At 52.4% G+C, this 17,410-nt stretch overlaps 1 protein-coding gene across 1 annotated transcript; it reads left to right on the top strand.

Moving 5' to 3' along the window:
* The first annotated feature begins 7,956 nt into the window (after positions 1-7,956).
* On the top strand, positions 7,957-12,118 carry LOC116744119 (galectin-7-like). The gene is made up of 4 exons (XM_032613438.1): positions 7,957-8,064; positions 10,382-10,470; positions 11,189-11,390; positions 12,005-12,118. The coding sequence occupies exons 1-4, from the start codon at positions 7,957-7,959 to the stop codon at positions 12,116-12,118; spliced, it is 513 nt and encodes a 170-aa protein (XP_032469329.1).
* Positions 12,119-17,410: the final 5,292 nt, after the last annotated feature.

The raw sequence follows: 17,410 nt of genomic DNA, 5'->3' as shown, positions 1-17,410 counted from the left end.
TCAGAATGCGGGATTTTGCCATGTTGAGTTTGAAGTATTTCCACTGTCTCTCCAAGGCCAAAGTAATCTTGTACATTTCCGTCTTGCTCTGTGAAAACACTGATTTGCTGTTTCTCCTCCTCTTCTCCTTCCTTTCCTTCCGCTGAGCAGTTGGGTGCTCCAGCTGTTATGCTGGTGAGTAAGTGCTGCCTCTGGGGGGTGGGGGGCCCACAGGGCGGGGTGAGGGGGCTGAGGGGGCGCCCCTCCCCCAGGGCTGGGTCAGCTGGGGTGTCAGAGGGAGCCGGTGAGGAGGGTGCTCAGCAGAGGCTGGCCCTCAGGAGGCGGGTAAGGAGGGTGGCGGGACAGCAGGGAGCGCAGCCCCGACGTGGGAGGAGGTGTCTGTGCAGGGGTGAGGGTCACTGAGAGGTGCTGGAGCCCAGCGGGGGAGGGGGGCTTCCGCAGGGGGAGGAAATGCCGTGTGGGTGTCAGCGATGGAAGGCAGTCCAGAGCTGCTCTCTCCCTGTCAGAGGAGGGACGTATAGATGTGGACCAAAGAAGTGGGCCGTGAACCCTGTGACATCGGGCTGGAAACGGAAGTATCCGTTTGAAGTAATGATTGCATGGGTTGGAGATTTACTTGGAGAGGATTATTTTAAAACGTTTTTTAAAATTGTGTTAAAATAGAAAACCATGGAATTTACCATCATAACCCTGCTTTAAACATACAGTTCAGTGGTCTCAAGTACGTTGACACTGCTAGGCAACCCTTATCACCATCCGTCCCCAGAACCGTTTCACCTTCCCCAACGGAAACCTGTACCCACTAAACACTGGCTCCCTGTTCCCCTGTCCGCACCCCCGGCCACCACCATGCTACTTCCTGTCTCTGTGAATTTGACTGTTCTGGCTACCTTGTATGAGTGGAGTCATACTTGCCCTCTGTGACTGATGAGAGAAAGGAAGATGGATGTAAATATGTGTGTGTGTGTGTTGAAGGGTGACAGATATGCCACCCAAAATATTACCCTTTGGGACTTCCTTGGCGGTCCAGTGGGTAAGACCCCACTCTCCCAATGCAGGGGGCCTGGGTTCCATCCCTGGTCAGGGAACTAGATCCCGTATGCCACAACTAAGAGTTTGCGTGCTGCAACGAAGATCCCGCATGCCACAATGAAGACCTGGCACAGCCTAAATAAATAAATATTAAACACCACCACCAACAACAAAATATGCCCCTTTGGCATGAGGATTATTTTGAGCTAAAAGCACTTGAAAAGCAGCAAATACAGGAAGGGCATTCTAATCTCCCCTTTTCTCCTGAAAACAGGAGATAAAAACTACTAAGTGAAAGACACCCTACTTGGACCCAAGGAAAGTAACATTTTTATCAGCAAGCTGAGACCTAGAGAGTTCAATAAAAACAGGCCTTGTTAAAATAATTCTTATCTTCCTTTAGCCTCCCCACACATTAGTTACTTTTCCACAATTGCTTTTATTGTTCTTAGCTTGAAGGTTTAGCTGTTTCTTTGCATTTATTTCCTTATGAGGGCTCTAGGATCATGTAAAACATTTAAATGTGTATACAGGGGCTTCCCTGGTGGTGCAGTGGTTGAGAATCCACCTACCAATCCAGGGGACACGGGTTCGAGCCCTGGTCCGGGAAGATCCCACATGCCGCAGAGCAACTAAGCCCGTGCGCCACAAATACTGAGCCTGTGCTCTAGAGCCCCCGAGCCACAACTACTGAAGCCCACATGCCTAGAGCCCGTGCTCCACAGCAAGAGAAGCCACTGCAATGAGAAGCCCGCGCACCGCAACGAAGAGTAGCCCCCGCTCGAGGCTACTAGAGAAAGCCCGCACGTAGCAATAAAGACCCAACGCAGCCAAAAATAAATAAAACAATTAATTAATTAATTAAAAAACAAAGGCAGGACAAAAGATGTGTGGACCCTTTGTGTCATTTGAATATCTACAAACATTGTGGCCCTACCAGGCAAGAAAAACAGGAAAGGAACTCAGCTCCTCAACTCAAAACACTAGATCAAGTTTGGTCAGGCAAAAATGTCATCTGAATGCATGTGGCTGACACATCAAACTTGGAGAACGTGTCATTTGAATGTGGCTCCCTTCCTAAAACCCACTAGGAGCAGTTACTCCCATGCAAATGGCATATCCTAGTGTGTGTCACACAGCTCTAGGCACTTGATCAGCATTCACCCTTTAGTTTCTCACTGTCATCTAATCGAATCTAGGAGGTAGGGACTGCTGTCATCCCTGTTTTACTGACATAACGAGAAAAGCAACTGTCTTCAGATCACGCAGTCAGGGAATGCAGGGCCAAAAAGCGATCCCCGGCGTCTGGCCCTTAACCAGTATGTTTTAAATGAGTTTTTAAAGTTGTCAACACTCAGGGCCAAAGAAAAGGAGAGAGAAGACAAATTTAGGTACTGGATACGTGGTAACCTCTTAGTAAATCCCAGAAATTGAACCCTAGGCTGGAGTTGGAAAACTATAGAAGAAACTCATTGAATTCAGAGCCACCAAACAGCTCGGGAATCCATGGCACCAGGTGCTTCTGGAGGTGGGACAAAAAATGGGAGGCAGAAAAAAAAAAAAAAAAAATATGGGGGCTTCCTTGGTGGCGCAGTGGTTGAGAGTCTGCCTGCCGATGCAGGGGATGCCGGTTCGTGCCCCGGTCCGGAAAGATCCCACATGCCGCGCAGCGGCTGGGCCTGTGGGCCATGGCCGCTGGGCCTGCGCGTCCGGAGCCTGTGCTCCGCAATGGGAGAGGCCACAACAGTGAGAGGCCCGCGTAACATCCCTCCCCGCCAAAAAAAAAAAAAAAAAAAAAATGGGAGTCAGGCTTTCCGGGCAGCGGGAACGGAGGTGGGCCTGGCGGGTCCACGTTGCCTCGGGGCTGAAGCCCGGGTCCCCGCCCGCCCCAGCGCCCGCCCCAGCGCCCGCCGCCGGCCGGCTGAGCCCCACGCCTCCGTCCTGGGCCGCGGTGGCCGAAGGTGCGCCCAGGTCCGCGGGACAGGTGGGCGCAGAGCTCGCTTGTTTTGGGGGTGCCATGCAGCGAGGTTCCGGCGCCTCCGCGGAGCATCGCGGGGCCCGGGCTGAGGGCTCCACGGCTTGCTATGCGCTCCGCACTTTCCCGGCTCTGAAGCCTCGAGAACACGGCTAGGCAGCAGTAGTTTAAAGCGGAGTTTGCCTACTGGGAACTAGGAGCCTGCTGGGGTCTCAGTTCTTGGCTGGCCCCGGAACACGAGGTTGCCAGGCCTGTGACGGCAGCAGGTAGGAGTGAGCCGCTGGTGCGGTGATGAGAAGGAAAGGAAGGACACTGGCTGTTGGCCTGTGAACCTAGGCAAGAACGAGCAGCCAACACAATGCAGACCAAGGTCCGTGGGCCCACTTCGGTCCTGGGCGGCTGGTCAGTGGAACAGACCTGCAGGTGTGGCTCTTGTCACTCTCGGACTGGCTTCCGGACAGAGCCTGCTGATGAGCCCAGGGCACCGCCCTCAGTCCTCCAGGAGAGGGCGCGGGAGTGGAGCCGGGGGTGTGTGCCCACTGGGCACCACGGCCACGCCCCTCCAGTCTGCCGGCAAGGGCAGTGGGGAGCGGGGGGAAGTCACGGTCTTGGGAATGTCCTCTGATAAAAATGAACCTGCGGGGCTTCCCTGGTGGCGCAGTGGCTGAGAGTCCGCCTGCCGATGCAGGGGACACGGGCTCGTGTCCCGGTCCGGGAAGATCCCACATGCCGCGGAGCGGCTGGGCCCGTGAGCCATGGCCGCTGATCCTGCGCGTCCGGAGCCTGTGCTTCACAACGGGAGAGGCCACAACAGTGAGAGGCCCGCGTACAGCAAAAGAAAAAAGAAAAGAACCTGGGCTTCCCTGGTGGCCCAGTGGTTAAGAATCCGCCTGCCAGTGCAGGAGACACAGGTTCGATCCCTCATCCGCGAAGACCCCACAGGCCGTGGGGCAACTAAACCCGCGAGCTACAACTACTGAGCCCGTGTGCTGCAACTACTGAAGCCCGCACACCTACAGCCCGTGCTCCGCAACAAGAGAAGCCACCGCAGTGCAATGAGAAGCCCTCGCACAGCAACGAAGACCCAACACAGCCAAAAATATAAAAATTAAATTAAATCTTAAAAAAAAAAATAACAAAAGTATGAAATTAACACCAAAAATACCTCCACCTATTCTTTGGCACTTCTGCTACCATGAGGTGGAGGCTTAAACGCAGGCCAACCTCAGTTGTTCACTCATAACAAGTAGAGTGCAGCGTGGAGAGGTTTGGCATGACTTCCCAGACCAGGTTAGAGAAGAGGAGGCAGCTTTCATCTGGTGAGCTGAAAGGGCGCTGGCTTTTGGAGCCCTGAGCTGCCATGAAGGAAGTCTGGCTACTCTGAAGATGCACAGGCTTCCTAGGAAGACTGTGTGCAGGTCACCCAGATGATCCGAGCCCCATAGTAACAGAGGTTGCCCAGATATCATGGAACCTTAATAGACAAGCCATTCCCTCTGTGCCCTGTCCAAACCCTCGACCTACAGAAGCCATGAGCCCACACACACACAATGGCTGTTTTAAGCCGCAAAGCGTTGGGGTAATTGGCTTCACAACTAAAGTAACTGGAACCCGGGGAAATGCAACAGCCATATGGCCATCCTGAACTGAGTCAGGAGTCTGATTAAGGGAGAAAGTGATAATGGATATTGGAGGGTCAACTGGTGCTCCCTGCCACGGTGCAGCCCTTTGTCTACAATAATATTCATCTGTACTCTTCCTCCCCTACCCAGACCACTCACCTCCCCTTCCAGTGGAGACAACCTTAAGCTCCCATCTGGTAACTGTGCCCAGCCCAGAGGCCAGGATTTTGGTGGAAGACACACACAGTCCTCTTTGTCACGCCCAGCCAAGGCTGGCCCTAGACACCCAATAAACTAAGGTGAAGGCATTTTTGGGTTTTTTTTGTTTTTTTCTTTTGTGCGGTACGCGGGCCTCTCACTGCTGCGGCCCCTCCCGCTGCGGAGCACAGGCTCCGGACGCGCAGGCTCAGTGGCCTATGGTTCACGGCCCCGCGGCACGTGGGATCCGCCCGGACCGGGGCACGAACCCACGTACCCCGCATCGGCAGGCGGACTCCCTACCACTGCGCACCAGGGAAGCCCGGTGAAGGCATATTTATGCAGGAAACGGGAAACAGGGCAACGTGCAGCAGACACCAGCCCATAGCAAAGATCAAGCCCACTGGACATGAAGATCAAAGACTCGTTCTGGTTCTGCCTCCAGGGAGGTTCTTCTTGTCTCCACTGCTTTCCAAGGCCTCATCTGGGGGGTAGGGATGTTGGAGAGGATGCTCTTTCTGGGAAACATGGCAGTCTGGATTCTGTAAAATCAGAACCCCAAGTTTGATTTATCCCCCCACCATTTTGAAAATTTTCACACTTACAGCAAAGTTAAAAGAAGAGGACGGTGAACGCCTGCAGAGGTGTCATCCAGGCTCCCAGGCACGTTAATATTTTCCACATCTGCCATTTCTCTCTGTGAACCACTGCAAGGCAGGTTGCAGGCATCATGACACTTCACCCCTAAATACTTCAGTGTGCATTTTTTTAAAAATGTATTTGGCTGCACCAGGTCTTCGTTGCAGCAGGGGGGAATCTAGTTCCATGACCAGGTGTCAAACCCGGGCCCCCTGCATTGGGAGCGTGGGCTCTTAAACTGGACCACAAGGAAGTCCCTGCAGTGTGCATTTCTGAAGCATAATTCTCCTATATAATCACAGTACAAATCACACCTAAAAATGTTAACATAAATTTAATCTTGTAATTATTAGCTCACACGGTCACCTCCATTTCCAGCCCGATGTCACAGGGTTCACGGCCCACTTCTTTGGTCCACATCTATACGTCCCTCCTCTGACAGGGAGAGAGCAGCTCTGGACTGCCTTCCATCGCTGACACCCACACGGCATTTCCTCCCCCTGCGGAAGCCCCCCTCCCCCGCTGGGCTCCAGCACCTCTCAGTGACCCTCACCCCTGCACAGACACCTCCTCCCACGTCGGGGCTGCGCTCCCTGCTGTCCCGCCACCCTCCTTACCCGCCTCCTGAGGGCCAGCCTCTGCTGAGCACCCTCCTCACCGGCTCCCTCTGACACCCCAGCTGACCCAGCCCTGGGGGAGGGGCGCCCCCTCAGCCCCCTCACCCCGCCCTGTGGGCCCCCCACCCCCCAGAGGCAGCACTTACTCACCAGCATAACAGCTGGAGCACCCAACTGCTCAGCGGAAGGAAAGGAAGGAGAAGAGGAGGAGAAACAGCAAATCAGTGTTTTCACAGAGCAAGACGGAAATGTACAAGATTACTTTGGCCTTGGAGAGACAGTGGAAATACTTCAAACTCAACATGGCAAAATCCCGCATTCTGATTAAAATGTTTAAAGGGGTTTAATGAACTCAGTTTATCAATGGAACCAAATATGACAGCGACTGCTTCTCCTTAGCAAGTGATTGCATCGATACAATTTACTATATTTATAAATAAAACTGTAAGGTTTCCAGCGGACTTCCTAGCTTAAGAACAAGTCACATTTGGGGGAATTCCCTGATGGTCCAGTGGTTAGGACTCGGTGCTTTCATTGCCGAGGGTCCGGGTTCAACTCCTCATCAGGGGAAAAAGTTCCCACAAGTCAAGCACAGCAGGGCCAAAAAAAAAGGTCAGATTTTTTTTTTTTTTTTTTTTTTTTTTGGGGTACGCGGGCCTCTCACTGTTGTGGCCTCTCCCGTTGCGGAGCAACAGGCTCCGGACGCGCAGGCTCAGTGGCCATGGCTCACGGGCCCAGCCGCTCCGCGGCATGTGGGATCCTCCCACACCGGGGCACGAACCCGTGTCCCCTGCATCGGTAGGCGGACTCTCAACCACTGCGCCACCAGGGAAGCCCAAAAAGGTCAGATTTTTAAAACATGTCATCTTCCTCATTGGTAAACTAATTTACAAAACCAATCCAGCCCCTGAACTTTCTTCGCTGTATATGAAAACCAACCCAAAGTCTCCAAGAAGCTGACATGGACAGAGCCTGGGATTTTCAATTCCTACAAACACCGTGGTACACTTAGTACTTTTCGCCCCAGTTATTTCTGAAGGAGGGGAGAGCCAGCAAACTCGGCCCGCTGTGCATCCCTTTCTTTGTTTTCATCGCAAATGAACTTGGTGGCTCTTAAATGCTGAGGAGTGACAGTGTTTCCTGGGGCAGGTGGAGGGGGACTGGCTGTTTCAGGGGCTAAAACTTGATTGGGGTGGTGGCTGCCCAGGTCTGTGTATTGTCAAGGCTCATGGAAGTGTTCCGGTAAAACCTGGATGATTTACGAGCGTGACCTACAGCTCGAGAAAACAAAAAGCGTATTGGGAAAGAAGGACATCCGCCACTTATTTAGAGGTGAGACAAAAATGCTCCTAAGCATGTTATTCCAGAGCTGATGGAACATAACCAGCACAAATGAATCAGAATCCATCCACGATGCCCATATCTGACTGCTGAGAAATGAACTAGCGATCAAGCTGGTAACACACTCAATGCAAACATACGGCCAAACACGAAGGTCAGGTCAGGACTTGCAGGTCGGCAGCATGTGGGGAAATAGCCAAGCACAATGAAGAAATCGGGGAACAGATGAGCTAGTGGGATACACAGCAATATACAGGATGAGGTACAGAAAAGTGACACCCTTAGCGATCAGAGTAATGGAGTCCATCATCCTGGGGAACTCTCCACCCCAGCAGATGTTGGTGTTACCACCACAGACCCCACTGTCCTCTCTATTGAAAGTCCCGATGAGGTGCCCTTGGCACACAGAGCGGCTCCAGCCCGGGCCCTGGCCCGTCCTTGCTGTGAGGCCTTGGTGAGAGGCTGGCCCTCTCTAAGCTTGCTTTCTCCTCTGCCAAATAGGGGTGCCTGCAGCCCCCAACCAAACGCCTAAATGCCGCTGCCCAGCCTCCCTCTCCGAGGCCCTGGCTCCTCCAGCTGCCCTAGCTGTGTGGTCAGGGGCCTGGAGGGAGGCTGGGACGCCTGCGAGGCTGTGGATCAGGTTCTGAGCCTGCTTGTCTCCACCCAAAGTTTCCATTCCTGGCTCTGCCCCAGGCCTCTTCTCCCTCTGCTGGGTGGGGTGCCAATGGGGGTGGGGTGCGGGAGTAGGGCGGCGGAAACGGAGAGGGGGCTGCTAGGAGGGGCTTCTGCCCAGCTCCCCACCTCCCCGTTCCCTGTCTTCCAGAACCCTCTTTCAGCATTCTCCCTCTGACCCCACCCTTCATACCTGGATTCCTCTTCTGGAGTTTTGGGCTGTGGGGAGTGGAAATGGGCCTGGGTGGAGGGTCCCACTTTTTTCTCTTCCTTGGTCTGGCTGGGGGGCGGGCCGTAGGACACCCCTCCTTCCCCGCCCCTTGTCCTGAACATCGGATGGGAGAGAGGAAGGGTTCTGGGAGGAGGAGGGAGAGAGACTCGAAGGAGAGAAACAGGATCACGTCGGGGGGTGGGGGGACAGAGACACAGGACAGCCAGAGAGACAGAGAGTCAGAGAGACTAGGGCATCCTGGAGACAGAATAAACCAGAGAGAAACTTCCAGAGATCAAGAAAGCCAGAGACACAGTGTCCGTGGTTCTGCACAGCTGTGTTTTTTGGGCAAACTGCTTCCCATTTCTGAGCCTCAGTTTCCTTATCTGTCAAATAAGGGGGATCAATGGCCCTGCCTCAGTGGCCTGTCTGAAATCAGTGGTCTCTGGCTCATGCTAGAAAGGCCGGAGGCTTCGTTAATGGCAGCTGTGTTATCTTTCATTCCTTCTTTCACCCATATTTACAGAGCACTTATGTGTGCCAGGCACTGCACTAGGCACCAAGGAGACAGCCTTGATCATCAGGCAAAATACCCTGCCCCTCTGAGCTCCCTTTTCTGTTATTATTGTTGTTGCCATGGTTATTATTATATTCCAGAAGCATAAGCTGGAATGTCAGGGCGGACACGTCCTTAGCCCTAGTCAGCAGGTCCTAACCTGGCAGAGAGGGTCCAGAGCTGCAGCCCACAGCTTAGCCTCTCAGGACTCGAGTGTTCCATGACGAAATGGGCACGAGCGTGTTTTCTCTCCGCCAGTCACCAGGAAGCTAGGGCTGGAGGCACGGTGGCTCAATGAGCCTTCTCTGATGTTTTTTTTTTTTAATAAATAAATTTATTTGTTTATTTTTGGCCGTGTTGGGTCTTCGTTGCTGCACACAGGCTTTCTCTAGCTGTGTCGAGCGGGGGCTGCTCTTCGTTGCCGTGCCACGGGTTTCTCATTGCGGTGGCTTCTCTTGTTGCAGAGCACGGGCTGTAGGCCCGCGGGCTTCAGTAGTTGTGGCACACGGGCTCAGTAGCTGTGGCACGCGGGCTCAGTAGCTGTGGCACGCGGGCTCAGTAGCTGTGGCTCGCGGGCTCAGTAGTTGTGGCACGCGGGCTCAGTAGTTGTGGCACACGGGCTCAGTAGTTGTGGCACGCGGGCTCAGTAGTTGTGGCACACGGGCTCAGTAGTTGTGGCACGCGGGCTCAGTAGTGGTGGTGCACGAGCTCAGTTGCTCCGAGGCCTGTGGGATCTTCCCGGACCAGGGCTCGAACCTGTGTCCTCTCCCCTGGCAGGTGGATTCTTAACCACTGTGCCCTCAGGGAAGTCCCTATAATGTTATTATTATTATTATTGTTAACTGTTCCTATCATTATTAGCTCAGAGGAGAGGGACCTGGGAATACTCAGGGATTGCAGGAGTGTCAGAGGCCCTAGAAGCAGGGTGCTGGCCAGCATGGCCCCAGGGCCAGGGTCTGTGCCAGGTGTGGGTGGTGGGTGTGGAAAGGGGTGACGGTGAGTCACCAGGGCCAGCTACACCCTGCTTCTATTTAAGGTCCCAGCAGCCATATCCACCACCACCACTGCCTGTCCGCTGTTCCAGCCATGGCAGAGATATATGTGAGTGCTTCAGGGGTGTGGAGGTGGCGAGGTTTTGGACCCAAGGCTGCACTGGAATGGGGTAGGGGCTGGGCGTTTGGCTGAGGTCTCCTGTTTCAAGGAGAAAACGGTGTTCGGGGGTGCTATGACGTTCTGGGCTGTTGTTTCTGGGTTGACCCAATCCATCCCACGCTCCCATCTCCCCCTTGGTGTTTCCCCCTTACTTTCTATCTCTCTGGATATCTTCCTGTTGATTCTTTGTGTTCCTCTCTCCAACCCTTTCCCTACGCCTGGCTCTCTTTCCTTTGCCTCTGTGCCCTTTCTGCTCTCTGATTCTGCTGGTCTGGGTCCTGGTCATGTTCTCCCTGGCACTGACCCATGTGTGTCTCTCCTCTGCCTCCCTGATCCACTTTGGCCCCCGCACCCCTGCTGCTGCAGAAGTTGCCCTACAGGACCTCCCTGGCCAAGAGCTTCGAAGTCGGCACCGTGTTGAGAATTCGTGGTGTTGTCCCCAAAAATGCTGACAGGTGAGACCTCCAAGCCTCTGCGGTAGGGGGTGGGAGGTCTCCAGGCTCAGCTGACCCCACTTCTTACAGCCCAGAGAACAAGCCCCAGGCCAGCTTTGCCCACCAGGATCTTGGAATCTCCAAGCTATTTCCCACCTTCTGGAATCTGATGTCTTTACTCATTTGTCCCAGGACAGTGTACCTGGGGTCCCTACAACCTTCTAAGAATCTGGGAGTTCCAGGGCAATCCAAGGTTCTTCCTTATAGTAAGACTTCCAGTCTGAGTCTGAAGCCACTGTGGAAACACAGCCTGTGAGTCAGAGGTGCCCTGGGCACCTGGGAGGCCTCAGCCATCAAACCTATGACTTCCTGGGTTGGGAGCTTCAGGATTTCTGGGAATCTATGATGCCTGCGAATACTGGGGCCCCTGGTATTGCTCCCGGCCCTCTGGGAATTGGGGGATCGGAGGCACCCCGGTCTCAGGACCATGACTCCTCGGCAACTCCCAGACTCTGGAAATGCGGGGGGCCCAGGCTGTAGTACAGTGACCCTTGCCTGGGTGGATGTGTGTCCAGGTCCCCAGTTGGTTTCTGGGTGTCCTGGAATCTGGGTTCCTTGGCCTCCAGTCCACCACCCCTCCTTCACTGGCGTGTGGCTCTCAGGTCCCTGTGGACTTGGATGTGCTTCGGCAATCGGTAAGTCCTTTCTCTGACGCCCCCTCCTATCCGCCACCTAACAGGTTCTACATAAACCTGCTGTGCAGTGACGACCCAGACAGTGAGATCGTCCTGCATTTCAACCCCCGGCTGGATGAATCCTCGGTGGTCTTCAACACCATGGAGTGCAGCGCCTGGGGCTCAGAGGAGCGCGGCGGTAGCCCTGCCTTCCAGCGTGGGGAGTCCTTCGAACTGCACCTCATTGCCAAAAAAGAAGGCTTCAAGGTGCGTCTCTGCCACAGGGGTGGCCGCCAACACCCAGGTCTCTTCCCTTGGCAAGGCCAGGAAGGCCCTTGTCGGAGGTGGGGAGCAAAGGCGCGGCCAAGGCTGGGCACGGCGTCCCCAGTCCCTCACCTCCCCTGGCGCAAGCGCACTAGAGGGCAGGCATATGGCGGTGACAAGGACGCGAGAGCACGAGCCCAAAGGGTGGGTGTCCAGCGGGGAGGCGTGGACATCCCGGACCCTATTCCCTGTCCACTGGCGCCTGACGTAGTGGCTCTGGGGCAGGGGAATGGATGGGTTGGGAGACAGAACCCAGAATAAGTCCCAGCAGGGAGTGGTCGCTGTAGACCCTCCACCACCCAGGCCGTTCTCCACTTTCAATCTGTGCGTCACAGTGAGGCGGTGCACGCGGGCACCGTGGAGACCACATCCACCGCCAAAGCTTAAAAAGCACCCCCGTGCCATTGAATCCTCTCGGCAAGGGCTTAGAATCAAGAGCAGCCCTTTTCCTTAATGCGGGGTTGCGTGGGTGACGAGGTCACGCAGCGTGGGTACGAGTCGGGAATGACCCCGCAGTCGCCTCGGGAACCATAAACCGGGTCTCCTCGCCCCTGCAGGTTGTGGTCGGGGACACGGAATACCACCAGTTCAGCTACCGGCTCCCACCAGAGCGCGCGCTCTGGATGGAAGTGGGCGGGGACGTGCAGCCGGAGTTGGTGAAGATCTTCTGAGCGCTGGGGGCGGGGCACAGGGGTCCTGAGTGACAAATAAAGTCAGCCTCTCGTCTGTGCGCCTCCTGTGTGTCTGTGTCTCCTTCATATAGACGAGGATAGCAGGCTCAGGGAGGTGAAGACACTGATTAAGGGTCACACAGCGATTGCGTGGCCGGGGCGGGTCCGGGCCTGGATCCCCGAGGGCACTTTTTGTCCCTGGAGGCCTGAGGAGGGTCACGATCTGGCGGGGGTGGGGCTTTGGCTTGCCCCCCTGCAGCACTTTGCGAAGCAGCCAGGTGGTAATGTGGTGGGGGGCGACTTTAGGGAATTTGCAGGGGCCCAAGCCATCCCTTGGCGCCCGCTCCGTGGGTGTAACGGACCCCCGAATCGGTCCGTCTGCCAACAGGTCCCTTGGAGACCCCGGGTGCGTGAATCTCAGGCTCCCTGCGCCGAAGTCCCTCTTCCTGCCTCTCGCCGATTTCGCCTACCTACTGGCGCCTGCAGACGGGTGGCGCGGGGAGGGGCTTGGAGGCAGATCCGGGCCTCGCCTGCCTCCCATCTGTTCGGGAGTCAGGACAGGCCTCCGATGGTCGCGCCCCGGGGCAGACGCGCACTGAAGCTGCAGCCTCCCCGCGGAGAAGACGTGAAACGCGAACGGCCGGGCTCCTGTGTCCCTGCTGCCTTCGAGCGTGTTCACACACTTCGTCTATCTGGGCTCGCCCGACGGCCCCGAGACCCCGGCCCTCCTCGAGATTCTAGGGAGTAGGGGGAGTTGGGTATATACAGACGCCCAGTCACCCCCGACCTGCAGGTGGGGATTTTCTGGTTTCTGGGGGTCCCTGGGTCGCCCTTGAATAGCTGTGGTTGGCGGGGGAGCCGGGACCAAGCGAGCTCCCCCAGCCTCGCACCCTCAGCGAGGCGCTCGCAGCGGACGTGGTTCGCAGCTGCGGATGGAGGCGGGGGGGGGTGGGGTGGGGCAGCGTACCAGCGGCTCACAGTGGGTTCGGACCCGGGTCTCGGAAAGTCTGGATCCGCACCCCTGGCGGATGTACCACAGGCTTCCGGTCCGGACTCCGGCCAAAGTGTGACAGATCTCCCTCCTTCCCTTGGGCCGCTGCAGAAGTTGCGGTTTAAAAACGGAGGCTCGGCGAGGGGGGGCTGCTTGCCGACTGAACCTGAAACAGCTAGGGTGGTGGGAAGAACAAACCCTGCTGCGGCACTTGAGCTTTTTCTGGACCCGTTTTTCTGCCCCTTGAGACCCTTCGGCTGAAGCCACTTCACCCCCATGCCCGGCCCTCAAGAGTGTATCTCTGGGTGGGTCGTGGAATGAAGGACACCCTCTCCCACTGGAGGACCCGGGAAAGTCTGAATTCCCCTGGTCCCAGGGCTCATTATGTTTATTTTTATTTGCCTGTTAAAGGAATTACATATATATAATATCACTTTATATATATATATAATTTTTAATATATATAATTTTAAAATATATATTAATTTAAAGGTATACCTACGGTACAAATTTCAAAGTATGCAGTGGAAAATACAGTTGTTGGCACAACTGGTAAAGGTGGTTGGGGTCTCGGAATAGATGGTAGTTATCCATCTGTTAATCTGTTCTCCATCTGTTAATTTCCTGATTTTCACTGTTGCCTTACAGTGGACATGCAAGAGGATGTTCTTGTTTGTGGAGATACACAGTAAAGTAATTGAAGGTGATCAGGAAGCATGTTGGCAACTTATTCTCAAATGAGTGTAGGGAAAAAAATGTTTGTACTGTACTTACAACTTTCTGTGTTAGTCATTTCAAAATAAAAAACCTATAAATATATAAAATATGAAAGTCCTCCTTTATAAGAGCAAACTTCTGTTACCCGTGTCTTTCTTTATCTCTTGTGTATCTTTCCAAAACTCTCTGCCCTTCTAAACACATGTATATGCAACTTTTTTCCCTCCTTGCATAAAATTGAGCATCTTTCACCCACTCACCTCTTTTTTGTCACTTAGCAATATATGTGCATAGTTTGATGTGTATGTTTGATGTATTGACCCTTTTATCATGATGAAATGTCCTTTGTCTCTAGTAAAATTTCTTTTAACATCTATTGTGTCTGATACTAATTTTGTCCTTCTACTCTCTTATGGTTACTGATGGCACGGTACTTCTTTTCTCATCCTTTTACCTTCAACTTATTTACGTCTTAGATCTAAAGTGTGTCTTTTGTAGATAGCATATACTTGGGTCTTGTTTTCTTATCCAGGCTGAAAATGTATTATTCTCTGTAGCTTCATGACAAATTATCCCAGTAACATCATAAAATAACACATACTTATTGTCTTACAGTTGCTGAAGTTAGGAACCTAGGAGTGGCTTAACTAGGTTGTGGTGCTGAGTTTTCATGCAGTTACAGTCAAACTATAAGTGAAGTTGCTAGCACCCGAAAGAAGTTTTGGCAAACTATGGCTGTTGGGATAAACCCACCCATTACCTGTTTTAGTAAGGCTCACAATCTAAGAATGGTTTTCACACTTTAAAATAGCTGAAAAAAAAATGAAAAGAAGAATAACATTTCTTAACACTTCAAATGATGCGAAATTCAAATTTCAGTGTCCATAAATAAAGTTTTATTGGGACACAGCCATGCTCTTTCATTTATGTATAGCCTACTGGCTGCTTTTGTGCTCCACCCGTGGAGCTCGGGAGCTGCAACAGAGACTGGGTCACCCACAATGCCTAACATATTTGCTATGTGACCATTATAGAAAAAGTTTGCAACCCCTGCTCTAAAGGCTTGACTGGGATTGGAGGAACTTCTTCTAAGAGGGCTCACACACATGGATGTTGGCAGGAGTTTTCAGTTTCTTGTCACATGAGCACTTACATAGGACTGTTCAAGAAGTTACTGACTCCTCCCGGGGGAGTCATTGAGAAATGAAAGAGCAAGAGAGCAAGCCACGACAGAAGCTGTAGTGTCTCTTATACCCCTGTTTGAGAAGTGACATACTATCAGTTCTTCCATATTCTCTTGATGAAATGTAGTCACACATACCAACCCTGGTACCATTTGGGAGGGGTTCACACAAGGGTTTGCATATCATTGGAGGCCAGTTTGGAAGCTGACCACCACGGACGATCTCTGACTTTTTTTTTTTTTTTTTTGGCTGCGTTGAGTCTTTGTGGTCGCCCGTGGGCTTTCTTTAGTTGCGGTGCGCCGGCTTCTCACTGCAGTGGCTTCTCTTGTTGCGGGGCACAGACTAGACTCTAGGCGTGTGGGCTTCAGTAGTTGTGGCTCGCGGGCTCTAGAGCACAGGTTCAGTAGTTGTGGCGCACGGGCTTAGTTGCTCCGCGGCATGTGGGATCTTCCCGGACCGGGGCTCGAACCCGTGTCCCCTGCATTGGCAGGCAGATTCTTAGCTACTTTGCCACCAGGGAAGCCCCGATCTCTGACTTTTGGTTGGAATGTTTATTTCGTTCACACTTGATGTCGTGATTGATATAGTTGGCTTCACGGCTGCCATTTTGCCATTTGTTTTTACTCTGTTAGTCCTTCACTACCTGCCTTTGTGTTAAACAATTTTTAGTATACCATTTAAATTCCTCTGTTGTTGTTGTTTTATTTAACTGTATATTTTGATTTTTTTTTTTTTTTTTTTTGCGGTACGCAGGCCTCTCATCGTTGTGGCCTCTCCCGCCACGGAGCACAGGCTCCGGACGCACAGGCTCAGCGGCCATGGCTCACGGGCTTCCCGGACCGGGGCACGAACCCGCGTCCCCTGCATCGGCTGGTGGACTCTCAACCACTGCGCCACCAGGGAAGCCCTAAACTGTATATTTTGAAAGCTGGTTTTTAAATGGTCACTCTAGGGATGACAATATGCATTGTAAATGATCACAGTCAACTTTATGTTAATACAGATTTAATTCCAGTAAAATATAGCAGCATTGCTCCAGTATATCTCCATTTCCCACCTTATTTTGGGTTATTGTTGTTATATATATCACATTCATATATGTTATACACTCTACAATATACTGTTACAATTTTCACTCCATCACAGTTTTAAAGAAAATAGAAAAAAAAGTAAATTTTATTTATATAATTTTGAAAAATATTTATCCACATATTCATAATTTCTAGGATTCTTTATTTCTTCCTGTGGATTTGATGTTATTTTCTTTCAATGTGAAGGACTTCCTTTAGTATTCCCTACAGGGAGGTCTGCTAGCAATGAATTCTCAGTTTTCTTCTATCTCAGAATATCTTTTGCCTTCAGTTTTTTGTTTTGTTTTTTGTTTTTGCGTTATGCGGGCCTCTCACCGCTGCGGCCTCTCCCGTTGCGGAGCACAGACTCCGGACGCGCAGGCCCAGCGGCCATGGCCCACGGGCCCAGCCACTCCACGGCATGTGGGGTCCTCCCGGACGGGGGCACAAACCCGCGTCCCCCGCATCGGCAGGCAGACCCCCAACCACTGCGCCACCAGGGAAGCCCTTGCCTTCAGTTTTTTGTTGTTTTTTTTTTCTTCTTAACATTTGCCTTCAGTTGTTAAATATAGTTTTGTTGAGTATAGAATTACTGACAGTTTTCTTTTGTTTAGCACTTTGAATAAATCATTCAACTGCCTTCTGGCCTTCATTGTTTCTATGAAAATTTAGCTGTGAATCGTACTACTTTCCCCTGTACATGATGCGTTGTTTTTTCACTTATAGCTTTCAAATTTTTCTGTTTTTTTTTTTTCTTCCAGCAGTTTAACTATGATGGGTCTCGGTATGGATCTCTTTGTATTTATCCTACTTGCAGTTCATTGAGCTTCTCAGATCTAGAAACGAATGTCTTTCATAAGATTGGGTACGTTTTCAGGCATTATTTCTTCAAACATATTGCAGCAGTGATAGAAAACTAAACATGACCTCACCAGCTCTTTGGGGGACCCTCTTCCTGTGCCCCTCTAGGCTCGTGACTGATGTATCTCCTGACAGCCATCCCTGGGCAGTGACTGTTCAGTAAGGGAGGAGGGAGCCCAGAAGAAGGAGAAGACTGCCTCAGACTGGAGGCTGCCCAGGTCAGCCCTCCGCCCTTCCTGACCTCCTCAGCATCCATCCAGGGTCTGAGGGCCCCCAGAACATCTTTGATCAATGTTTGACAAATCCATAGAATCTTTTGGAGAACTCAACGAAAATATTGATGCCCAGGACCCACTACAGACTTACTAGACTAGAACATATGAAATTATTGATATTTAACCACTTTTAACCTACAAAAATGGCATTTTTGTGGTTTAACCTAATGATGGTCTGGGTTGGGGTCAGGTAT

This window comes from Phocoena sinus, chromosome 19, assembly GCF_008692025.1.
Source record: "Phocoena sinus isolate mPhoSin1 chromosome 19, mPhoSin1.pri, whole genome shotgun sequence".
Lineage (NCBI taxonomy): Eukaryota > Metazoa > Chordata > Mammalia > Artiodactyla > Phocoenidae > Phocoena > Phocoena sinus.
Note: the sequence above shows the minus strand (reverse complement) of the source record. Positions and strands in the feature narration are given on the sequence as shown.

Excerpts from the sequence above, each read along its gene's own strand:
- LOC116744119 (XM_032613438.1), top strand. The coding sequence starts at position 7,957 with ATGCCGCTGCCCAGCCTCCCTCTCCGAGGCCCTGGCTCCTCCAGCTGC. Across the intron at positions 8,065-10,381 it reads CCTGCGAGGCTGTGGATCAG|AAGTTGCCCTACAGGACCTC; the intron begins GTTCTGAGCCTG and ends CTGCTGCTGCAG. Across the intron at positions 10,471-11,188 it reads GTCCCCAAAAATGCTGACAG|GTTCTACATAAACCTGCTGT; the intron begins GTGAGACCTCCA and ends GCCACCTAACAG.